We start from the raw sequence: 26,340 nt of genomic DNA, 5'->3' as shown, positions 1-26,340 counted from the left end.
ATCCAAGACGTGTTCCGAGGGTTTGGAGCAAGTCATCATTTTGATGACCTCTGCTTCAGAGATGGGATTGAAGGGTTTCCATAAGTTTGGGGGGGTGCTTGGGTATGATATCTTCCGTCCCTGTGGGCGATTTACTGTTGGAGGGGACTGCAGTGTACTTCCAAGGAGAGTTCTATCTTGGTGATTTTGTCATTGAGGAAGTTGGCAAAGTTATCACACAGGTCTTTGGAGGCCGCAACTGGTGTCGAAAAGGGCTTGGAAGTTTGTTGCCTGATGAGATTGAAGAGTTCTTTGGGTCTGTTTTTTGCGTTGCCAAGGGCATTAGAGAAGAAGGAAGTTTTTTCATTCTTTGTGTTTTTTGATGTTCCTGCGTACTGATTTACATCTAGTTCGTAGGATTGTGGAAGGGTTGTTTCGCCAGAGTCTTTCTGCCGCTCTTAGTTCTCTTCTTTCAGAATTTATGTCTGTGTTGAACCACGATCTGGATGGTATGTTCCTGACTCTCTTTAGTTTCAGGGGGGCTATTTGGTCCATAATGGAGGTCGTAGTGGTGTTGTAGTGGGAGGTGAGTTCAGTTGTAGAGAGCTCACCAGTGTGGATGGGGAGGAGGGAGCTTACCCTTTCCTCCAGGTCTGCAAGGGGAATCTGACTTAGATTTCTCTCCCAGCAGGGGGGGTCGGAGGGGTCCTGCATACGGGGCTGGCAGTGGATAGTTAGGTTGATGTGGAATAGAATGATATGATCAGACCATTCAACAGGTCGATGGAGACTATATCTGCATGAGCTATAATGGCATCCAGGATTGAGCCTCTGTTGTGGGTTTCCTCTGTGCAGTGTTGGGTGAGGTTGTTATAGATTAGAAGATTGTTTATGGTTTTGATTAGCGAGTTGTTTTCCTCATTCCAATTCAGATTTAGGTCGCCTAGAATTATGCTGTTGGAGCACCGGAGTGAGTAGTGAGTTATCAGGTCGGAGAGGTGTTCTCCGAATGAGGGGGTAGTTCCTGCGGATGGTAGAGGAGATGGCAGAGTAATGTTTTTTTGGTTGCTCGACTTAATGGTGGCAGTAAGGCATTCGAAGGAGTTTCAGGGCGTCGGTTTCTGTCACGGAGATGTTGTTCTTGTGTATGATAGATATGCCCCCTCCTCTCTGGTTTTTCCTGTCTTTGTGGATGATTGTGAAGCCCGGGGGCACAAGCATGTCCATAATTGGGGAAGAGAACTCGTTTAGCCATGTTTCCATGATGAACGTGATTTCTATGTCATGGGTAAAGATGGTCTCTGGCCGGTTCTGTTGCATGCCTGGTGGCCGATCTGCAGTTAATGAGCATGCAGTTGGTCTTGGATCCCTCGTTTTTGAGTTTCTTCTTTAAGGGGGCCCTAGGTATATATGAGGATCGGTGGGGGTGGGGGAGGTGGGGTAGCGTTTTTTTCTAAATCCAGTGATAACCTGGGTCTTGGAGCTAGAGGTGATAGTGGTGGGGGGTTGTGGTCCAGCTGAGCTGTTGGGTCTTTGGAGGTCTTGTGTGATTGGTGTTGTTGAATGTGGATGTCAGATGTGGCTGCTAGTTGGGCTTTCGGGGTGTGGTGATGTTAAGTAAGATTTCGGTGAGGCCCCGTATTATTGTTTCTAGCTGGCTTTTTAGTAGGGCAAGTCGGTGGGTCGTCGCTGCGGAGGAGGGAGTGGGGGAGTTCCGGGAGGAGATTGTGGCTGTTGTTCTTTTGGGTCTCTGTGTCTGGTTCAGAAGGGGGTTGTGGTCGAGCTAAGCCATTGAGACTTGTATGGGTGTTGGCTGGGCTCTTGGTGTCGGCATTTGGTGTTGGAGTTGCCCATGTTATCCCTATGGGTAGTCATGGATGTGTGGTGTGGAAGATCACGGCGTGGTTCAAGCGGCCATCTCTTGTGTGTCTGTGGTGGGAGAAATTTAGAAGTCATGGGCTGGGGACAAGGTTTGCTGGTTGTTAGTTGGGAGTCGTGGTTTAAGGGTGGGGGGCGGGTGTTGTTCGGTGGGGGGTGAAGAGCCTCATCTGTGACAGGGGTCTGGTTGATTTTGGAGGGGGGAAATGAGTTGAGCGCTGTCGGGGAGGGGTAGGCGGAGCAGAGGATGATGTCCAGAGGTGGGATGTTGACTTTCATGTCACCCGCCTCCCCAGGTACCTGTAGCTTATGTAGTTCTCTTGATACTATACATACTTACACATGGACATCTCTATTCTTTACTACCACTCCATTCGATCACCCTCTGCGGAAAAACAATCTGAAGATGGAGTCGATGACCATGCGCACTATCACCAAAAGGAGGAGTCACCTACCCTGTGACTAGGAAGACTTTTTCAAAGAAAAACAAAGTGCAAATATCCGGACCCAACGCTCGAGATTCTACAGCTCTACATGCCAAAAACAGATGCATACTGGTAAGTAGCATTTTCCTCATATCGCCACATTTCTTCGTGCTGCTGTATAGTTTGTGCCAAACAATTCACAACTAAGTTACAACGTAAAGCAAACCCTAACCCCTGTTAAATCCGGGACACCATTTTGGTTTCCAATCAAGTGCAATATTATCAATCTCTTTTTGACAAAGTCTCCTTCACTTCAACAATCTCTTTATGTCTGCTTGTCAGCTACACTTCCACCGTAGACCTGTGGGCGACATTTATATTACTAAGATTGTGTTTCCTTTTAGGATCTTGTGATACTGTCAGTATTACTTATTGAGGTTGACATTCTGATACACCCTTATGAGAGTCTACTGAATTCCTCAAATAGCATGACACTCACATGGCAGTTGGCTGTTTAGTATTTATTTCTTAGTTTTGTCACTTAGCGAATATTCTAGTGAAGAGGGAGTATAGGCACTGATGAGGTATTTTGGTTATCAAACAAGTCAGGATACCAGTGTACCAACTGAGATGAGGAGAAAGCAGGTTCTCTCAAGACCTTGGTAGTTTATTCCAGAACCTCTGTCTTAAACCCTTACGTGCTGCGCACATTCCCCCGCGGTGCGGACAAATTAATGAGTGGCCGAGGTCCGGCCGTCCTCCGCACATGCCCACCGTGACGTTGGACGGCCGGGGGTCGTACGAAGCACGCAACGGGTTAATGTACTACAGCCCTTGTTTCTACTTCCCGTCATACTCTGCCACAGATTAGTTGCTGGGTTTATCTCTGTGCTGTGCTTGAAGTGAGGCTCTTTCCAGGGAGAGCAACTGTTGGAAGCTTCTAATGAAAATTGCAGGAGCAATTGGACAGTAGGCAATTCAGTAGGAAGCCTTGAACCCACAGAGCCCTCATCGAAAGTTGTGTCCTAGGGGGTCCCCTGAGCAGCATTACTGGATTCACTGGGATCAGGGCAAACAACGACTACCACAAGTGTCAGCTGCTGAGACACGGGCTGGTATCTGGTGATGAGGAGAGCATACACAGGGAAAGCAGGGCAATGCCTTCTCCTGTGCTTTCGCTTATGTCTGTGCTTGCTCTTGCCCCTTTAGGAGAAGGAGAATGAGATTCAGGGAAAAGGTGGGTCTTTTTGGCAACCTGCTTTCTAGGACTAAATTCAATTTCTTGATGAAAATACTAGTCCTTTACTCTACAGGATGGGGAAATAACATGGAGCAAAGAGACATGCATAACCAATGGTAAGGAAAAAGTAACATCCCTGCGCTTACCTCCTTAACAATCCAGCCCTCTTAAATGTGAACCACCGTGTCCTATACCTATGATTCCTTTCCAGCTTTTTCACCGTACACATTGCTGCAATGGCGTTCTGCCTGACTTATGGTTTGGCAGCTCAGTTAGCCATTGAACTTTCATGTCACTGCCTGCACAGAGGCTGAAAGGGGTTATGTACTACAGTTTTGATGTGCTTTTATTTTATGAAGTAGAAAAACAAAACTTTTTGGTCGGCGCACAGGCTTTACCGTGTTCAGTTTGTGCTAATGTAGCGTGCTCCAGTGGTATCACTCTCTCCCCCTTAGAGTGTTGCACATATGAAGAATAGAAGCGTCCTCTGTGTAGAGGACGGCCCTCTGGGCACAGCTTATTGTCCGCTATCGTGCGTACAAAATTTGTGCAAATATTTGATCCAATCAAGGTAAAACTGGTGAAACTTTCATAGATAGGGTATTTATTTGAAGATAATTGTTGTCATTAACTTCCAAGTTAAATTCATATTAACGATTTTCACATGATTTTATAATCCATAGATTTTTTCTAAGCGTTCCCAATGCATTTCGTGCACAAAGTGCACTTCTTCAGGGGAATCTAAGCGTAAAAGATCAAATGAACTCGGTATGAGGATAGGGTCCTACTAAACATGTAGGTAAACATATTTACATCATCGATCAACATTTTTTTTATTTAATTTAAAACATGCAATCTGATGTTATCAAAAATAATGACTTGAGAGATATTGATGATGGTGATATATAGAGTGATAAACGAAGTGGAAGATATGGGTTGTTTTAGTGGATCACCGAAGTGTAAACGATATTCTGATTATTCTTAGTGCATATCCGAAGAAACATAAGGTGCTTATTAACCAGTGTTCGTGAGATAACTCGAAAATGTGCATCGCGCTATTTCGCGACCGAAAAGTGTACAAGAAAGTGCTCGTGAGAGATCTCTTACCTATAAATCATGCAGGGAAGTTCTAACTGGTGTCTTCCGTGTTCTAGCCGGGTTCCGAAATCGAGCCCGCAGTTCAACCGTTGTGAGTGTGTTTGGAGATAGATATAGGACTAAAGGGTGATGATTCGATGTAAGCGCCATCTTGAAATGGTGAAATACATGCATGATGAGTGTGTTTGGAACAGAAATCTGCGGTGATTTAGTTTAGGTGCCACTTGAAATGGTGAAATTAAAATGGTGCATAAAAAAATGCTGATAGTGTGATTTGGGAAAGGAACCAGTATGTAAAATTGTGATATGATCATAGAGAAAAATCTGAAATTGTACAACATAAACTAGTAAGCGGAACAGTGCAATTATAGGTGAGCAACCTTAATAAACAAGTTATATGGTCCATAGAACGTGCTGTTGCAAATGAAGTTCAGAAAATTCTTGTATTAAGTTATCACACTATAAGTAGCAAGAGAATTCTACTCTGTCATTGAGCCCATTCAGTTTCATGGCATTCAAAAAGTATATCCAATGATTTTCTCGTAACAGTGTTCGATTCATGTCTCTGCCTGGAATTTTAGCAATGGTTTCCAATACCGCAAACTTCAGTTGGCTAATATTGTGATTTCTCTCATTGAAATGTGTAGCAACACTGGATCTCAAGTTGTTGGTTCTTATATTACTCTTGTGCTCTGATATTCGCACTTTAATTTTTCTGATCGTTTTTCCCACATATGAGTCTGCACGAACATTTCAGATAGTATATAAGACATGCTGAGAGTCACAGGTAGCTGTAGTTTTTAATTTGATGGTAGTCCCTCTCATGGGATGTGTCATGGTGTTGCCCTTTATTAAATTATTGCAACAACTGCAATTATAACTGGGTATTGTTCCTTTGTAATTGCCTGTTTCCATGTCTCCAGTTTGTTTCAAGATGTCTTGTATGTTTTTGCTCCTGGTATATCCGAATGTGGGTTGATGAGCAGTAAAGTTTTGAAAATCTGGTTCATTGGTGAGCAGTGTCCAATGTTTTTTAATTATCTTCCTGTATTGGTGGCTCATGGTTGAAAATTTGGAAACTATCACTGTTTTTAATGTTTCTTGTTTCAAAGTGATTTGTAGAAGATCTTTTCTGGTTTTGTTTGTTCACTTTTCTAATGCTTTATCCAAAATTGGTTTCTGATATTCTCTTTCTTCAAACCTTGTGATCATATTTTGCAATTGTTTTTTTAGTTCGTGTTCCTCAGATACTATTCTTTTCACTCTGTACAGTTGTGATGTAGGAAGATTGTTCTTCAAAGATGTTTGGTGGAAACTCTTATAATGGAGAAGATTGTTCCGATCTGTTGTTTTTTTGTATAGGGTCGTTTCAATCTTGTCTCTGTTTCGTGTGAGTTGAATATCTAGATATGCAATGGTTTTGTTGTCAACGGTGTGGGTAAATTGAATGCGATCATTTATCTCATTGAGTTGATTCACTGATATTAGAAGGTCTTGTAATGTCCCTTCCCAGAGTACAAAAATGACATCGATGAATCTAAAGAAGACCCGAGCATGTTTCTTCCAAGAGTCTTGATTCAAGATGTATCTGTTCTCAAAAATTTTCATGAAACTGTTCGCATACACTGGGGCGGCACAATTGCCCATCGAGGTTCCCGTGAGTTGTAAGAAATGTTCATCTTCCCATCTAAAATAACTTTGATATAAGGTGAAGGTGAGTAGTTCCATGAGAAATATTTGAAAGTTTTGCTCAAGGTTTGATGTCATGAGAATCTCCTCTATGGATTCTAATCCTAAGTTGTGCGGAATTGAAGTGTAGAGGGACTTAACGTCGATGGTACACATCCAGATCTCTTGGTCCTCCTGTAGTTGAATGGTGGAAATTTTGTTAATGAAATCAGTTGTATCTTTGATATATGTGTTCATCTTGGTTATGAATGGTTGTAAATGGGTGTCCAAAAATGTCCCAATAGGTTCGTGTATGCTCCCTTTTGTCAACACTATGGGTCGAAATGGTGGGTTGGTAGGGTGTTTATGCATTTTGGGAAGCATATAAATGACCGGTGTTTTGGGATTGTCCTGTGTGAGATATTTTTTGGTTCTGTTGGTAATAGTGCCTTCATCTTGAGCTCTCTTTAGGATTTGTTTCAATTGTTCTTGGTATTCCTGGGTGGGGTCTTGACTCAATTTCATGTAGGTCTCTTCATCATATACATGTTGTTGTACTTGAGTTCTGTAAAATGTTGAATTCATAACAACCAGGGCTCCCCCTTTGTCTGCACGTTGGCATGTGATATCAGGATTCCTCCCTAGGTTCCGTAGAGTATTCCATTCTTTTTTGGACATATTTTGCATTTTACTTCTACGCCTGAAGTTTAACTTGTTGATATCATTCTGCACTATTTTTTCGAAGTTGTCAAGCGTCTTATGACTAACTGGTGGTTGAAAGGTACTCCGAGGTCTTAACTCCTTAAGTTGGTTATCGGGTTATTTGGAAGGTTGTGACAATATGTTCTCAAAATAATTTCTTAAGCGAAGATTCCGCATCAGTTTAAACAAACTAACATCCAATTCTCGTTTGTCTGTGTGATAGGTAGGAACAAAAGACAAACCTTTTTGTAAACTATTTAGTTCCATCTGATTCAATTGGTAATCTGAAATGTTTATAACTAATTGTTTTTCTTCGGTTTGTTCCGACGATTCACTTGAACTGGCTGTTTGGCGGGTGGAGTCGTGCTTCCTTTGTCTTTTTCCCCTCCTGGGTCTGTGTTTACTGGGGGGCCTGATTCTAAAAAAGGCTCCATGGTGTTGATCGGTTGTCCTCTGGATGTTGAAGGCTGTTTGTTAGTTTTTTGTTGCTGATTTCTTTGTTCATCTTCAGATGAGGATGTTTCAGTGTTAGATTGTGGAGGTTTATTTTGGCGTCTTTTTGCATAAATTTCTGCCCATGAATAGACTTCACCCATTTTATAGTCTATGGTGTCTCTCCTGTATTTACGAATCTTGCGTTCGTTAATTTCTTCCGTGTATTTCTCGAGTTGAATTTGAATGTCGTCTAAAGTTTTTTTCCATTCCTCTTTGGGCGTCATTTCTTCTAGTTCTGTTTTAATGATGGCTGTCTTTCTGTAGGTCTTCTAGAACTCTGGATAGCTCCTCGATTATGAGTAAAATTAAATCCAAGGAACATTTGTTTAATATTGCATACCAGCGCTCTACAAATTTAGGATTATTTCTACACAATAATGGTTTACTGAGAGTACCACTAAAACCATTATTGTGTAGAAATATTGATTAATTTTACTCATAATCGAGGAGCTACCATTGACATTACATATTTCCACATTTCATGACACTTCATATTTTCCACATACCACCATTTTCTACAACCACACACCGCCTCTAACATTTTCACATAGATGATCTAATGCTGTTTTATGATGTCTGATACCATTGCTATTCAGAAATTTCCTAAACTCATCAGCGATGAACTTGGGCCGGTTGTAGGTCACTACTTCCCTGGGTCACCATTGTTTTGATAAATTTCTTCACAAAAATGTATTAAATTGGAAAATGTAACACCCTCCAAGAAGGCAACTTCTGGCCACCTTGAGTGCTAATCAAAACAACAACAAATTTACCTTCTAACCCAGGACACCCAAATGGACCAAATAAGTCCATAGCTAATTTGTCCCATGGTTTATCAGGAAACTCTAAAGTTGCTGAAGACGATTTTCTAACTGTGTCTTGTAACTGCATGTACAAGCCAAACAACCGCCCATAAACCTGTCAATTTCTCGTTCCATACCCGGCCACCAAAAGTCCATGGCAGTTCTTCTCTATGTTACAGAAATTCCACCATGTCCTTCATGTAAAAATGACATCAGTCTGTTGTACAAACGTACACCGCCTCTAACATTCCACCACACCATTCTCACATAGATGATCTAATGCTGTTTTATGATGTCTGATACCTTTGCTATTCAGAAATTTCCTAAACCCTTCAGCGATGAACTTGGGCCAGTTGTAGGTCACTACTTCCCTGGGTCACCAATGTTTCGATACATTTCTTCACAAAAATGTATTAAATTGGAAAATGTAACAACCTCCAAGAAGGCAACTTCTGGCCACCTTGAGTGCTAATCAAAACTACAACAAATGTACCTTCTAACCCAGGACATCCAAATGGACCAAATATGTCCATAGCTAATTTGTCCCATGGTTTATCAGGAAACTCCAAAGTTGCTGAAGATGATTTTCTAACTATATGTGTCTTGTAACTGCATGTACAAGCCAAACAATCGCCCACAAACCTGTCAATTTCTCTGTCAATACCCGGCCACCAAAAGTCCATGGCAGTTCTTCTCTTTGTTGCAGAAATTCCACCATGTCCTTCATGTAAAAATGACATCAGTCTGTTGTACAAACGCACACGTACCAACAGTATACCACATATTTTCATCACATCATTTAAGGCAGATAACACAATCCATACTTGTTTGTAATTCCCAAAATTAGTTCGAGCATTTACTGCCCCTTACATAATTCCTTCAACAAGAATTTGCATGTGTTCATCTCCCAAAACAGCTTGCTTCCATACTTACTCAGAAATTGCACCCTTACACAAAACCTCAATGTCTGCTATCATCCATTCATCATCCATGGACTCCTGCGCTTCTAAGGGCACGACTGGCTTTTACATTTCTTATGCCTGGTACATGCTTTATATCATAGAAATATTCTTGTAAGCAGAATATTAATTTTGCTCTACAAGGTGTTGATCTTTCAGTCCCACCTGTTGAGAATAGATCCACCAAGGATGCTGGTCCATTTGTAATTTAAATATACCTCCTGAAGTATTGCACTCCCTACCAGCAAGCCATTGCTTCTTTTTCCACAATGGAGTAAGAATTGCCTGCGCTTTCAAAGTCCTTGACAATAATAGTTTTATCATTTATATGAAATGCTTTCAAAACCACTGCTTGGGTATATTCACTTATTTTATCAAACTCTTGTTAATATTGTTCGGTCTACTCAAACTTGGCCCCTTTCCTCATTAACATCTCTCGAAGGTTGAACACAATCAGCAAACTGATTCACAAATTTTGCAAAGTATTTTGCAAGCCCCAAGAACGAGGTCAACTGATCCTCGTCTATCTAGGAATGTGCTTTTTCTATAGCTTCCACACGTTTCAGTTTAGGGTTAACACAGTCACATGATAGTGTACGTCCCAAATATTCCACTTCAGGCACATTAAACATACATTTCTCTATGCTTACAGTACGTCCAGCATCTTCCAATCTCACTAGGACCTTATGCAACGCACTATCATGTTCTTCCTCATTCAATCTCCACACCAACACATCATCTTTAAAAACAGTACATCTAGATCCCCTAACAGTTTCTGCATAATACGTTGAAACACAGTTGACGCTGTATCTAATCCAAAAGGCATACGTACGAAGTGGTATGCTCCCTCCGGTGTTATAAAAGATAAAAGATGTTTAGATTGGGGATGTAAGTGCACCTGACGGTAAGCACTGGAAATATCTAGCTCCTTTTTTTACATTAATCAACATTTTGTTGATATGTGGAAGTAGATGTCGTTCTCTACCTGAATATTTTCATGCAAAACTCGACACACATTCTTATCTTTTCACTCAATTTATTTGCTAAAACTATACGTCTTGCCATTCAGATAGCTCTATGGGTTCAATGGCCCCACTAGCACACAAGCCTTCCAGTTCTCGCGTCAATGTATTTCTTAAGGCTAAAGAAACATTCCTCAACCCTTATACCTTGGCACATGAGCCATTCTTCAAGACTCATCCACTTATTTGCACACATGTTCTCCGTTAGCAAAACCTATTCAGGAGGCTTGGGGTTAAGAATCATGTCCACAGCACCCAGCTCTCTCTGGCCAAGTAATGCCTTTCCTTTCTGGACAACTGTAATCAATTGGGTTACTGGTTAGGACGAGTAAAACTCCACTCAAGCAGCAAACACAATCTTTCTTGGGGTGAAACACAAGCAAACCCCAAATCTACCTGGGCTTAACCCTCTTGTAGCATGACACAAAGGTAGTCCGGCTTAACACAGAGGGAATGTGTAAAGTATTTATGCAGCACTTCAACCAGTAATAAAGTGAAAACACAGCACAAGAAAAATCATAGTTTTTCCTTTTTTGAGACCGCCTTCATGCTTCTTACTGTATCCATTCTTAAACTATCTGAAAAAGGAAGTAGATTTAGCGAGTACCAGACCTTATCTTCACTACAAGATGAAGACTAAAACTGTGTCTCCAAGAAGATCATCCCTTGAGGACTTGTCATATACTACCATCATGCATAAATGTTTGAATCTTCATCTTCTGTTTCCTTTCTAAAATCCCTTCAGAACTCTGTTGATCTTCCTTGTTGACAATTAATTTATTCTATCATGTTATGTTGTATGTTATGTTATACTATTTTATAAAGCGCACAGCTGCCCCGGGCAAAGGGACGTCCCAGCACTGATAGTAGAAAAATGGAGGGCTGCTGACAGGAGGCAAATTCTATAGTGGAGGGAAGAGGTGTGTTTTGATTGCTTTGGAAATGCCAGGCAATTATTCATGCTGTGGATGAATATTCAGAAAAAACAAGGGTGGCTGGGCCCAATGGGATGGAGGGTAGGCAGGGCCACAAAATTGTAAATAGAAATGTTTGCCTATGCCTCCGAACTAATTAAGGTACACACTGATTCATGTACGAGTAAACCACAATTTATTAGTTTACCCAGACAACAGTTTTTGTCTTTCAATTGTTACTCAGTTTGCAAAAAAGATATTCAAAAAACAGACCTAAGACCACTATCAACCTCATGTCTTAGCCATATACAATTTTGACAAACAGTTTGTGCATATATACAGTGAAAAAAACAGATATTTGACGTTTTAACAAAAAGTGACTTTTTACCATAAATACATTTCACCATGAATACATTTACATGACATGGACAAATTGACCATACACATTTGTGAACGATAAAAAACTTTTTACAAACAAACGATCACAAATAAAGGGAGAAAAGAGAGAAAAAGGTATTTTTCAAACGAAATCAACTCCCAAGACCTGAACCAGATATAATCAGTTAAATTTCAGGAACATTGCCCATTTTTGCATCATTATCATTGACCAACTGGCCAGTGAAAAAAAGAAGGGGGGTGCCGACGCGTTTCGAATCCTGATTAGTGACTTGCAGGATTCTCGTCAGGGCAGTATGATTCTAGTCCATGGGAACTGTTTAAAAAATAAAGAACAAAACAGATTGTTTACCAAAAAGTGGGTCCTCTAGCCACTACTCTCGGAACTCAGTAAGTGACAGGATTGAAGCATACCTTGTGTTAATCCTGCCCAAAGTCGCTCCTGTTTAAATGAGAATGTCGTCTATGCCGTGGGGTTTGCGCTGCAACGAAGTAAGGAGTGGGTTCAAGTCTGGTGGGGGTGGAGACCCTGTTTACACACGGATATTCAGCAAAGGTTTTTTACCTGCAATGTTCGTGACCCCTTTGGCAATTGTGCCGGTGTCTTTCAACTATTACAGTTGTATGCTCATTTCATCTCTGGAAAAGGTAGAAAAAAGGAAGAGCGTGTTTTAGTACACCGCTCGCTCGGTGGCGTGCCAGTGCTCACGGCCATTGAGGGATAACTTACTTGCACAACGGTCCGCGGTGGCGGCAGTGAGGATTCTGATTCTTAAGACGTGTTTACCAAAAAATATTTAGCTTCACAAATCTGAGGGGGCAAGGAGAAAAAAGTGTCAGCGCCCTGTTGCGCTAATCCTGTGCTCTTTTGAACAGCAAAAAAGACAGATCTGATTGCTGGCGGGTCTCTGGCTTACCGTGAATATCTGTAAAGCTCCGCTCCGTGTACTTGCTCCAACACGGCACACTAAGGTTTGTGGATGTCCGTGGCTTTGCCGGTTTGGGAAATCACGAACCATGTGGTTGGTCTCAGGCCAATCAGAGTTGAAGGAGAATTCTGATGCACTCTGGGACCTATAGTTTAAATGCAAAGGGGATTGTTGTTTCATGCCCTATTTATTTCACTGAGACTATTCAAACCCTTATTTACACTGTCAAACTTGAGGATTAAATAAGCCTCCTTGCGCAACAACATTGCGTCAACGTCTGGAAAATGTTTGGGGTCAATCCATGCCAATGTGGTCCATTTGAAATCATTCCAGAATGATTATTACAGATATTCACGGTAAGCCAGATCTGTCTTTTTTGCTGTTCAAAAGAGCACAGGATTAGCGCAACAGGGCGCTGACACTTTTTTCTCCTTGCCCCCTCAGATTTGTGAAGCTAAATATTTTTTGGTAAACACGTCTTAAGAATCAGAATCCTCACTGCCGCCACCGCGGACCGTTGTGCAAGTAAGTTATCCCTCAATGGCCGTGAGCACTGGCACGCCACCGAGCGAGCGGTGTACTAAAACACGCTCTTCCTTTTTTCCTTTTTTCTACCTTTTCCAGAGATGAAATGAGCATACAACTGTAATAGTTGAAAGACACCGGCACAATTGCCAAAGGGGTCACGAACATTGCAGGTAAAAAACCTTTGCTGAATATCCGTGTGTAAACAGGGTCTCCACCCCCACCAGACTTGAACCCACTCCTTACTTTGTTGCAGCGCAAACCCCACGGCATAGACGACATTCTCATTTAAACAGGAGCGACTTTGGGCAGGATTAACACAAGGTATGCTTCAATCCTGTCACTTACTGAGTTCCGAGAGTAGTGGCTAGAGGACCCACTTTTTGGTAAACAATCTGTTTTGTTCTTTATTTTTTAAACAGTTCCCATGGACTAGAATCATACTGCCCTGACGAGAATCCTGCAAGTCACTAATCAGGATTCGAAACGCGTCGGCACCCCCCTTCTTTTTTTCACTGGCCAGTTGGTCAATGATAATGATGCAAAAATGGGCAATGTTCCTGAAATTTAACTGATTATATCTGGTTCAGGTCTTGGGAGTTGATTTCGTTTGAAAAATACTTTTTTCTCTCTTTTCTCCCTTTATTTGTGATCGTTTGTTTGTAAAAAGTTTTTTATCGTTCACAAATGTGTATGGTCAATTTGTCCATGTCATGTAAATGTATTCATGGTGAAATGTATTTATGGTAAAAAGTCACTTTTTGTTAAAACGTCAAATATCTGTTTTTTTCACTGTATATATGCACAAACTGTTTGTCAAAATTGTATATGGCTAAGACATGAGGTTGATAGTGGTCTTAGGTCTGTTTTTTTAATATCTTTTTTGCAAACTGAGTAACAATTGAAAGACAAAAACTGTTGTCTGGGTAAACTAATAAATTGTGGTTTACTCGTACATGAATCAGTGTGTACCTTAATTAGTTCGGTGGATGAATATTGGCAGAGTGTTCCAAAGTTTGGCTAGGAATGTACGGAAGGAGCTATCATCCGCCCGTACCCTCCTCACCTGGGAACAACCTCCAGATATTGTCCCATCGAGCGGAGTTGACGAGAGGGTGAATAGGGTGAGAGCAAGTCGGCCAGGAGAGGAGAAATTCTGAATTTTAAAAGCAATGCAGAGGGACTTAAACTCTACACGTCTGGCCACAGGCAGCCAGTGTAGCCTACGGATAGCACTGGTGGTGGAGCAGGTTCTAGGGAGGCCAAGAAGAGTTTTGGTAGCAGTGTTTTGGACTCTCTGCAGTCTCAGGACTTCAGTCTTGTTCGCCCCCAGATAGAGTACATTAGCATAATCAAGTCTCGACAAGATGCAGGCCTGAATAATTCTCTTCCTGATGGACGGATCAAAATACCCCAGCAGTGGTTTGAGCCCCCGCAGTATGCCAAAACAGGTCCCTGCTACTTTCTTAGTTTGGGACTGAAAGCTGAGGGCCAAGTCAACCCAAACTCCTAGATTTTTTACCACCTGCTTGGGGGCCGGTGCACAACCCAATGTGCAGGCCACCAGCGTTCGCTCCACAGCTCTGAGTCTCTCCCTACCAGCAGAACCTCAGACTTGCTGGAGTTAAGTTGGAGACAGTTGGCAGTCATCCACTCAGCGATAGCCGTGAGATCGCCTTGAAACTTGGGGGCCTCCCTCACGGAATCGTCCGAGAGTGTGACTACCAACTGTGTATCATCTGCGTATGATACTACTGTGAGCCCTCTGCTCTTGGCCATAGCTGCTAACTGTTGAACATAGAGGTTAAAAAGCGTTGGGCTCAAAGCTGAGCCCTGAGGCACCCCTTGTTTATTAGAATGGATCATGGGGGCAAAAGGGGGGCCATTACCTGGAAGGTCCTATCAGAGAGAAAGGAGGCAAAACAATCCATAGCAAAGTCCACAATGCCTGCCTCCTCCAACCGTTGCAGCAGGATCTGGTGGGAGACTGTATCAAATGCGGCACTGAGATCTAAAAGAATCGGAGACGTAGTGTGACCCTCATCTAGAGCCAGCCTAAGATGCTCGGTAACAGCTAGGAGAGCAGACTCCATGCTGTGGCCCGGGCGAAAACCATTCTAAGAGGGGTACAGAAGGTTGTTCTCCTCCAGAAAACCTGTGAGGATGGAATTAATGTAGGTCTCAAAGATCTTGAAAACCCACAGCAGGAGAGAAATGTGACGAAAGTTCTCCAGTTTAGCTGTGTTGAGGGTAGTTTTTTAGCAGAGGTACAACCCTTGCTTGCTTCCAAGTCCTAGGGACAACTGCCCTGGACAGGGACATGACGATCACCTGGCTCAGAGGTGTAAGGAGCACAGGTAATGATTTCATAAATTGGTCAGGCTTAAGGGGTCAGCGGGAGAGCCTGATTTAACCTTGCTACTTAGCAAGCGTAGCTCATCCAGGGAGATCAATGGGAAAGCGGACAGAGTGTGCGTAGGAAGGGGTCTAGGCACAGGGCCAGGACACATGACAGCATGCGGAAAGAAGACGGAGGATCCAGTCAGATATGGCTTTGTCTGCGGCATCTTGATCATCTGGCATAGTGAAAGCATTCAGAGAGAGGAGGGCATGAAATTAGTCAAGATTGAGTTTGTGCCGGGGCGCTTAAAAGAGAGCTTCATGGAGGGCAGAAAATAGCTATCTTGTTACACCTGCACAGTTTATTGTTTCAATATGAAATTAGCAATTCCCCTTTACTTTGCTCCTCAAAGCACCGTGCTGAAGTTCACAACTTGCTTTTTCCACCACACGCTTATAATTGTGCTGCAGTTTTTTTAGGACACTGGCTGATTGTTCTCTGTGTCTGTCCTGTCTGTTGATTAAAGGAGTTTCTGAGGTACCTTATATTCACTATTCCTGCTAGTTAAAACAACTCTCCTATTCCTTCTTCCCTTTAGCTTCTTAAATAATTACGATCATCCTTCCAGGTGAAGTCCCTCTTTTTAATGGTGAACAAAAGCAGGGACAGAGACACACACTCTTCTTTTGGTTCTCATATCTCTGTTCCTACTTGTCTCGTCTACCACTTTGTTTTACTTAATTTTGCTCCTTACTCCCTGTCTCTTCTGTATCACCTTCTAATATTTTATCTAACAGTGCTTTCCCTTGATTCTCTAAACCTGCACCTCCTGGATCCTTTCAATCTGTTCTTCAAGGTGCCCCTATTTCTAATTGTCCTTGTTCCCCTGATTTTTCTCTTCCTTCTTCCCCTAACTTTGTTTCCCTTATTTACCACAACATCTCCTCCTGTTTCCCATCCTGGTCTTCCTATTGCACCTTGTTCTGCTCCTCTTTATTTACCGAAACTCTTCACCTTCTAGATCCTCATACTTTACTTCTCTTTATCCATCTATGTAGATCTGCTCTACTGTGTTTCACTAAGATCTTTGTCTTCTAAATGGTTATTTTCTTTCTGTTCCCTCACTTCACATTTTCCTTTCCTTACACCTTACTCACTTCCTTATAGTGCTGCTTGCTCATTTCCAACTAACCAACTACTTTAACAATCCCTCATATTTGATAATAAAGTTTGTTTCGCTTCAGCTCTAGGCTTGCTCTGGCTCACTCTCAAAGATTGCAGTAAGAAAACAAGTTAGTTATATTCATACTGTTTTGATTTTTTCAGCTTGTCAGTGTTTTTATTGATTTCCTAGACTGGTAGGTGGAAGTACTGTATACAAAGAGATAAATGCAATACAAATGACATGCCCTTTTGTAAACTCTTCTTTTTGTATCTGTTTCATCAGGAGATGGAGACTTCACTTACTGATTTTTCCAAGCGTTCAGAGCATGATAAGTCGGATAGCACTTTCATAGTCATCATGTCTCATGGCCTTAGGGATAGGATCTGTGGCAGAGCCTTCCACAAGAAGAATCCAGATAATCCAGATGTCCTCCAGTTCGACACCATCTTTAAAACATTTAACAACAAGAACTGCAAGGCACTGCGAAATAAACCCAAAGTCCTAATCATCCAGGCCTGTCGTGGAGGTATGCCAAGTCGAGGATTTTCAACCAGATGTATTGTAATGTGCTAGTTGTTTGAGAAATACTTCTTCTGGTATTTGTGAGATAAATGCTCGACTTTTTTCAAATAGCCATCGTCTATATAGTTAGACCATGCTGGCACTGACAAAAAGACTGTTTCCAGTTCAATCGGTCATACTTGCCCCACAAACGCATTTCATGTTGGGAGTTAAACTTTGCTTGCCTGGGAAGAGTGCCTACCCTCATAGTGGTGAATGCCTACCGCCTTTCACCAGTAGTTAAGCAACACAAACGCAGTGGTGGCAGTATACAGTGTAGTGAACAGGACTTTTTCACCCTGTGTCACTGGAGTGAGGCCTAGGAGCTCACTTACCTTTTAAGAAATTCCTCTATTGTGTGCTTAACTCACCCATTGGACTCCATCAGGTAGATGTGGAGGGCTGCGCAAAGTAGGAGTAGTGACTGTGCGTTGGTTGTATGTGTGCCTGGAAACACTACAGTGCAAGGATGGAGCAGTACTGTACAGTGCATATGTTAGTACATGTATTGAATGAATGTCTGCCTCCGAGAAATAAATTACATGAGAGATGCAGTACTGTGCAGTATGTGCGCAGGGAAAGCATGTGCAGGGTGTATGTGTGCTTGCGTGAAGTACAATATATGAAGGGTGAAGTGTTGTGCATCACACATGGTGAGCATCTGTGCTTGCATTGTGTGTTTGTAAATAACACAACCTTGTTAAAGATAGAATAACTTCAGTGCTGAACAGTGTGCGCAGACTGAGTATGTGTGCTGAATGCATATGTACATGTAAGGATAAAATGCATAGAGGTAGCAGTGCTGGACTCAAACTGAGCTGTGAATGTACACAGAGTGAGTGTGCCTGCAATGGTACATTGTATGGAGGACCATGGGTCCATTTTGGAAAGCACAGGCCTTCCTGGTGAAGGCATGAGGAGAGGAATCCTCCCAGACAGATTTGTGTATTGCAGCAGTCCTGTGAGCTAGGTGGAGAAATACTGGAGGGAAAAGGAAGAGACACCCTTTACATTTGAAAAGACTGCTCTTTCATTGAGTGATAGATCACAAGGATAGGACCTGGATGTATCTCAGGGAGGGAGATGAGGCTGATAAGGGAATCATAAAGAGTAAGGCTGTTGAGTCTGGGATTAATCTTTTGATGCATATATCACTGTGGCTGACATCCAGGTGTGAACTTTGGTAATTAATTGCGTTGTGGGTCAGTCAGCTTTGTAGTTGCGCTTACTTGACCGGCATCTTTGATGAAGAAAGATGGAAAGAAGAAGTGCTCACTTCCAAAGAAGCAGAACCCCAACATAACACTTCAAAAGCTTAGACCCTAAATCACATTTGGTGTCTGGGGAAACGACTATAGAAAGGAGAGGTTGAGTCCCCAAAAATGTATCATCTGGCAAGCAACCAAAGCGGGCTGTGTGAAGAGGAAGCCCTGCAAGACTTCTGCCTGTGACCAGGACTGGGGGCTAAGGCCTGTTACGTACTAGGAAAAGAATCTTACGCAGTGTAATATTTGAATCTCGAATCCTCCAGACGCGATGATACTCCCTGTAGGGTAAATGCAAAATTATCAATAAGTAATGTTCCAAATTGAAAAGATTTATTTTAAACCAGTCTTCAGGTCATATTACATCATATGCTGAATGGTTTATGTGAAACATATTCCAAGTTGATAGTATCAAGAAAAAGTATCTAACAAGGTATATCCGTACATTCAATCACAACTGCGTCCCCAATGCATTTCGAGCATGGCTCTTAATCAGGGGGAAGTTCTACGAGAAAACCAAAAGTAACAGAGTATATAAACACTGAGCAGGAGCTAAAAAGTCTCAAATTAACTGAGATGGAAAGAATAATACGAGTGGTGAACATAAGATGAATCGTGAAAAACATGGTCGTGAAATTAATGGGGCGGTCTGGTTAAGTGCCTCGATTGTAAACAGAGAAACGGCATGCTTTACAAAATAATGAACAGCGTGCAAATAAATAAGACCTGTTAGCCATCCTGCTGGGTGAAAGAATATAATCCAGGGAAACCAAGACCACCTGCCCTGGAGCCTGGCGACCAGCGCCTTCCTGCTTCCCAAGAACATTGTGTGCCCTGTAAGGAAGAGGAGAGTGTTGAAGCGAGCAAGGTCCAGTAGAGTGCAGTACCATGAGGCCTCCCTGTGCGAGGTGTGAGAATTCAGCTGTGCACCCTGTATGCCAGGAGAGGGTTGCCGTATGTTGAGCACTGTGCGGGTCTTGCTTCACCTGTCCCTCGGCGCTTATGGTGACCCCGTATGCCAGAGGAGGCCACCAGTAAATTACCATTTCAAGGAGTGCCAAGACTTGTTACCTTCTGAGCTGAGACTGATAGAACCTGCCCCACTGTAACCTCATACCACAGCAACCTCATATGGCAGGATGGGCTGGCACCAGTAATGTTGTCAAAGGATTCGGGCCACCGCCTGATGGAGAGTCTGAGGCTACGACTCACGGATTGGACCAGCACTGACGGAGCTTCCCTTGACTCTCCGGGAGGAATGCTGGTGACTCCGTAGACGCCGTCTCATCCTCTCTGACTCCAGTCTGGTTCTCAAGAAAGATTCCCATCTCATCCCCGGTTGAGCAAAGTGAACGTACCAAATCTTTGTGAGCAGGGAGCTGCTCTGACATCTGAGTGACCTCTGGGAGCGCCGCTCAGTAGAGCGAGCCTGCACCACGGGGTCACAATGTCACATGGGCTGCCAGAAGCCTAAGTTCTCTGAAGTGAGCAGGACTCGCTAGTGTTATTGAAGGGGCATGTTGCATAACTAAACTCTTTCATGCTGAGAGAACGGGTAAGACAAAAACTGAGCCAGTTGGGCCACGGGTAAGTCTATGCTAAAAGTGCTGCAGAGCCGCAGACACTTTTGACTAAATTCCTAAAGAGTCCAAGTGCGAACTCTGGAGTATGGCCTACTAGTTTGCATTCAATGATGTGGGCACCAGTGAATGGGGATAAACATCAATACGTTACACGAAGGAGGGTGGAACAGGGATTCTCCTGACAACTACTAGGGCCCCGACCTGAAGGGGGATTATGTTGTCGCTCCTGAATGTCATACTTCATTGTATGTGTAGAGTTAGAAATAAAATCCGACTTTTCTTATAAAAGCAAATATTTGGGTGGACATTGATTGATTGATCTTACTGTTTGCAATTTGAGTTACGACCTGTATCTACATCTCCCTCTTTCTCCCCCATTTCCCCAGGGATCCTTGACTGCTCGACAAGAGCTACCACTGAGATTTAAGTACAGAAGGGTACTTTGCTCAGTTGAGCAGGATCCATGGTAGGTCAGGCTCCAAGACATCAGGAGCAAAAGGCCTCAAACACGGTGGTTGGGCTCAGTAACCCCTGTGTGCCCCGTGGCCCTCTGAAAGGGGCTCTGACAACATATAACTGGGTAGCTTTAACCCCTTCGGGGCTGATGATGAGCTCAGCTCGTCATGAGCGTAACCTGCCGTGCGCTGATGACGAGCTGAGCTCGTCATGTAACGCGGCTTTTTGCAAATGCAGCGCGCAGTGGGAAAACCGCTAGCGCGCATGCGGTTAAATAATGCTTGTAAAAAAAATTATCCAAGACAGGGCTGCACTGATTCATATTGCACACGTTGTGCACCCCCTTTCCAAGAAAATACATATTTTAATTAGCAGTGTTAAATGCAGGAATAGCAGATGTGCTGCAGTGCTTGAAAGCAGCACATCCAGTGCTACAAAAATTCTAAAGAAATTGTTCAGTCAAAAACAAAATATAGAGAAATACCTTTTGGTATTTTGAATTTATATGTTTTTGAGTGTATACTTTAGAAATTGTGTTTTCTTTTGAAGCCATATGCATGAGATGAACACCACCCCTGTGCTCCAGCAGTATACATACCCGCTTCCTGCCACATGCCTAAAATGTAGCTTAGAAAAATTGTATAATTTGTTAGCCGTGTTTTCAATGCATCGATCTGACCATCACTGCACGCATGACACCAGCATTTATTTTGAATGACTCCAGCACTTATTTTGTTTACAAATTAAAAACCAGAGCAAATCACATTAAGTGGAAGATCGTTATGGCTCTTGGTCGTTTCAGTGCAGATCACCTGTAGGGGAAGAGCTAGGTCTTTCGGTCCTTCAAAACGTCAAGTGGTCCTGTATGTTTGTTTTCTTTGCCGGGAAGGAGTTCCATTTGTTTGCTGTCTGGCTCCTTGAAATGCTGGGCATCGGGATGTGTGTCAATGTAGAGCAAAGGCAGGTCCTTGTTGCTGCTGTTGAGGTGTAAATGTGTTGACCCTCTGTTACACATAATGTGATCTAGTGTAAAATAACCTAATGATCTAGGTGTTTAAAACATGGATGTCTTATTTGTCATTTATTTGAGGGAACATGCAAATAATAAAGAAGAGTTGAGCCAGCAGGGAGTCCTGGGGCCTCAGAAGAGACAAATAGCTCTACTTGCCCATGTGTCTCTAGTCTGAGCTCATACAGCCTGGTACATGTTGATTCATACAGGAGAGGAGAACCGCAGACCACCAGTAGAAGAACATTGCTAAATTGCATCTGCTGTCTGACATCCAATAAACCTCCACTTCTTCGCAGTGTGTCAGCACAGGTAAAGCGTAGGGGCGTTTTATACATTGGTGTCATATCCATCTTCTATTTCTGTGTATTTTCCAGAAAATAAGGCATCTGTGTTAGTGAGTGACTCCATTCATAAAGCTGATGACGCATGCCCAGTGCCCTCTGATATGGATTTGGAGGATGACGGCTTGAAAAAAGTCCTGATTGAAAGTGACTTCTTCTGTTTGTGTTCCTCAACCCCAGGTGAGTCCGTCAGTATTACTTTCACTGCACCACTCACACAACCTGATGTTTGTCATGGAAGCCCCTCCAACCTGTGACTGTCCTCGTTGACTCACTTGCTGTATGCACTTGTTGCTCCTTCCTGTAACTGACCTCTTTCACTTCATCGCATTGCACACATGTGGTTCCCACCTGCGACGCTGTCCTTCATTTCTTTGTGTTGTTCACTTGGAATTCCTGCCTTCGACTCTATCCTCTTTCATTTCTTTGCCTTGTACACCTGCTGTACCCATCTTTGACCTAAATTCCAGAGGTTCTGTCTGAGAGTGTACATACACACACCATGCACCAAGAGAAAAATGTCAGCACTATAAAAAGATGAGCAGCATAAACAAGTCTTTTATAATTTGTTTGGTGGTACAGAAGAAGCGGGGGTGCCAGAGCAGGGGACACTGAGAAAAAAACAGGAGACCTGGAAAAAGGTTGCATCCAAAGCCAAGCTGCTGTGGGGGGAGCAGGCGGCTGCTGGACTGATGCCTTTTACGGAGTGAGAGCTCACAGTATGAGCTTCCCTCTGGGGTATTGCAGTAGGTGCAGGTGGTTCGGACCCCCACCACGTGCTAGACTATAGACCAATGGATTTCTGCCGTTCTTGCCTTTGTGCCGCTCTGACTTCATGGTGTAGACTGCAGGCTAGAAGGCTGCTTCCAGAGCAGGGTGGACTGCCAAGATCAACAGTGCCCCAGTGCTCGCCTACTAGTCACTGGTTCCTGAAGTGTGGTTTGGTTTGAACAGTTTTGCCAGCTCTTATTTTGGTTTCCAGCCTGGCCCTAGTTTGCTGATAGAGTACTGGCTGTGAAGTAATCAGAGAAGGCCATAAGAAATGTGTAATGCAGGAGATGGTGAACAGCCCCTGAAAAGTTCAATTTGTTTAACAGAAAGTTTGGTGGGGTTTTATCCATGTTGCTTCCATCTTTTCAGTGAACCTTCTTCATTAGCGGTGGCTTGTCTTCAGTCCGACCGCCAAAAGCCTGTGATTAGCGACCACCACAATGCTCTCCTTATTCAGTATTGGATCTTTCATAGATTCACATGCTTGAATCATTCCCAGTCGTCGAAGTACCATAGTAAGCAGTATGTATTGTACCATAGGCCATAATGGCAATGCAAAGTCAAATTTATAGCCTGCCTGTGTCCTTTTAAAAAAAAAAAAAAAAAAGACCAAACTTGAAACCTAACCAATCAGGCAACAGCGCCCGCTACAATTGTCAAGATAGAGGCAAAATCCCTCAGATTTTCTATTACACGTCATTTGAAGGGAGTCTCCCTGAGCTCTGCTCAGTTTTTTCTTTAGATTACTTCTTTACTTATTGTATATTTACAATGTCTGAATCTTCAAAAACAAGTATCTTCAGATCATGCAAGTCCTGAAGCAAAAAGGGACTGTATGTGGACGACCCACATAAGGACTGCCTGTACTGTCTTTACCCTCCAAATCAACTAAAGTAGTGCAGGATCTGTTGTACTTTGTCATCAAAGACCTTGCAAGATAGAGCGGGACAACTACTTTTATGGCTAAAGAAATCCAAGGCCCAGACTGCCAGCGCTTCATGTGAAGACAGTGATTCGTCCCACACAACCCAGAAAAGGTCAAGATCTTCTGACCATGGAACTTCTGAAGGAAATGCATAAAGATCCTTTCAATGACTTTATTTCGACATTGTCATAAAAGTTTGCTTACCAAATGCCAATGATATTGAAGTGATACAATAAAATACGAGTCTTAACCAGAAGCCTGGTAGAATCGAAAATCTGTGCAGCATTAATGTTTCAGATTCTGCCATTTCTACATTCTCTCTTGACAATCTAATAATCCGTAAAACTTATGCAGCAACCTAATATGAGCCAGCAAAATAAATGACAGTATTCGATTGCACACTTTATTCAAGGCTATCAATCATGCGATAAAATTATTTACGCTTGAATGCAGTCAGTAGTTGTTAGCATTTGCCTTTCCTCTCCAATACCATCCGGTAGTTCGCTTTGTAAAAGCAAGAATATATACCGCATATAGATAATAAGACCGTATTAAAGTGCATCCATGTATAAAATTCATCCGGTGCAATAAAACCATAGTAAAAACATCAGAGTGCAGAGGGTACAGAAAACGTCTTGTGAAGCCAGAAATATCCCCTTCTTTAGAAGTTTGGAAAACTGAAGCCTAGAAAATAGGATTGAAGCTTCACTTAATTTATTTTATTTTGTGATTTATAAAGCTAGAACGTGACCCATTAGGGTATTTATTTTTATTTATTTATTTATGAAGTTTTATATAGCGCTAGCCTGACCGGAAGGTATCGGAGCGCTTTACAACAAGTAGAGAGCAGTGCAAAAGAAGGCAACTATAATACAGTCAGCCATGCGTTCAGGATAAAAGTCAAGTAGAAATGGCCAACCGCATCGAAGATGAGGGCTAAGACGTTTTGACCACTCCAATCGGTTCCTATCTGTTCGGAAGGGAGCGGACAAGGAAAAGGATTTTGAGTTGGCTTTTGAATTTCGGGAAGTAAGGAATAGTTCTGATGTAGGGGGGATAGAGTTCCATATTTTAGGAGCATTTCCAGCAAAGGATCTGGCCATGGTTTTTTGTTTTCGTGCTTTGAGTGGGATAAGAAGTAGGGTGTTAGAGCTTCTGAGAGTCCTGTTCTGAGCCGCTTTTCTGAGTTTGGATGCCAGATATTCAGGTTTGCCTGTGTGAAGGGCTTTATGGGTGAGGCAGGCTGTTCTAAAGTTCGCCCGCATTTCTATAGGTAGCCACTTGAGTTCTTTTAGTGCCGGAGAAATGTGATTGAATTTCTTTATTCCAGTGACCATTCTGGCTGCCGCGTTGAGGGTTGTTTTCAGAGGAGCAAGGTAAGTTTTGGGAATTCCCGAGAGGATTGCATTTCCATAGTCTAGTCTTGACAGAACCAATGCTTGGGTGGCTTGTTTGAGATCTTTGAATGGAATGAAAGGTTTGATTTTGTTTAGTAGTTTCAAGTTTAGGAAGGCACTCTTGGCCGAAATCTTGATGTGTTTGGTCAGATCAAGTTTAGAGTTTAGCGTGATGCCTAATGACTTGACGGAGTCAGCCAAGGAGAGGTTCCCATTGAGCGCATCAATATCTTTTAGCCATTCGTTCATTTGTGGGTTCTCTTCTTTGTTCGAGATAAGAAGTAGTTCAGTTTTGTCTGGGTTAAGCTTGAAATGGTTGCTTGACAGCCAACATTGGACCTCCTTTAGTGTTTCATTTAGCCAATGGATGTCTTTAGAAGAGGAAATTTCCAGGTAGAGTTGTGTATCGTCAGCGTAGAGGTGAAAAGGGCATGCTGGCTTTTCTGAGTTGGGTGGTGAGGGGTTCCATGTAAATGTTAAAGAGTTGGGGGGAGAGCACTGAGCCTTGAGGTACTCCCCTTATGACTGGGTGGAGGTCGGATTCGGAGCTTCTGATTTAGATGCTTTGTGAGCGGTTGTGTAAGAATGAGGAGAACCAGTTCAGGACCACGTCATCAAGACCAGCCCTTTCTTCCAGAGCTTTGAGGAGAAGAATGTGGTCAACCGTGTCGAAAGCCGCCGATAGGTCTAGGAGAATGTGGAGGAGCAATGATCTGAGTCCAGTGCATTGTGTAGATCATCAATTACTTTGAGGATTGCGGTTTCTGTGCTGCACCCTTTCCTGAATCCCGATTGATGCGAGTCGAGGAGACTGGAATTGTCCAAGTGCCGAGTTAGTTGATGAAGAACACATTTTCTAGGATTTTGGAGAGGAGAGGAAGGTTGGAGACGGGTCTGAAGTTGTTTAAGTCATTTTTGTCTAGGCCAGGTTTTTTTAGTAGAGGGGTGACTTGTCCCAATTTCAAACAGTCTGGGACTACTCCAGGTTTTAGGGAACTGTTGATAATCCTGCACCATAGTGGGGCATGGGAGGGTTTTAGTTTTTTGGTGAGTTGAGCAGGAAGGGGGTCAAGGGTGTGAGATGAAGGTTTGGAGGCGGCGATAAGTTTGACTATCTCTTCTTCTAGGATGGGCTGAAAGAGTGACCAAGGTCTAATAGAGGAAGGAGGGGCGCTATCAAGCAACCCACCTTGTTTGCTGTGAGGGGGAAGGGAGTGGTTGGTGGCTAGAGAGTGTTTGATCTTGGAGATCTTATCATCAAAGAAGTTGGCAAAGTTGTCGCATCGTTCTTTGGAGGCCAGTTCCATGGAGGTATCTGGTTTGGAGGTTTGCTGTCTGATAATACTGAAGAGTTCCTTAGGTCTATTTTTGTTCTTGATGTGATTATTGTATTTCTTCCGGATAGTTCTGAGTTTGTCACGATGGTAGGTGGAGGGCAAGTTCCGCCAGCGTCTTTCTGCGGCACTTAGTTGTCTCCTTTCTTCATTAGT

At 42.8% G+C, this 26,340-nt stretch overlaps 1 protein-coding gene across 7 annotated transcripts in view; it reads left to right on the top strand.

The window, feature by feature from the left end:
* LOC144822239 (caspase-1-like) overlaps positions 1–26,340 on the top strand; it is a 415,881-nt gene that overhangs the window by 219,636 nt on the left and 169,905 nt on the right. For all 7 annotated transcript variants that reach the window (XR_013608591.1, XR_013608590.1, XR_013608589.1 and 4 more), the window contains exons 5-6: positions 16,822–17,065; positions 21,791–21,937. Coding sequence is in view for 4 of the 7 variants with exons in the window: in XM_078679501.1 (XP_078535627.1) it covers positions 16,822–17,065; positions 21,791–21,937 (391 nt within the window). In the remaining 3 variants the exon portion in view is untranslated. The remainder of the gene's footprint in view (positions 1–16,821; positions 17,066–21,790; positions 21,938–26,340) is intronic.

Source organism: Lissotriton helveticus, chromosome 3_1 (genome assembly GCF_964261635.1).
Source record: "Lissotriton helveticus chromosome 3_1, aLisHel1.1, whole genome shotgun sequence".
Lineage (NCBI taxonomy): Eukaryota > Metazoa > Chordata > Amphibia > Caudata > Salamandridae > Lissotriton > Lissotriton helveticus.
The sequence above is the reverse complement of the archived record's forward strand: the minus strand, read 5'-3'. Positions and strand labels throughout refer to the sequence as shown.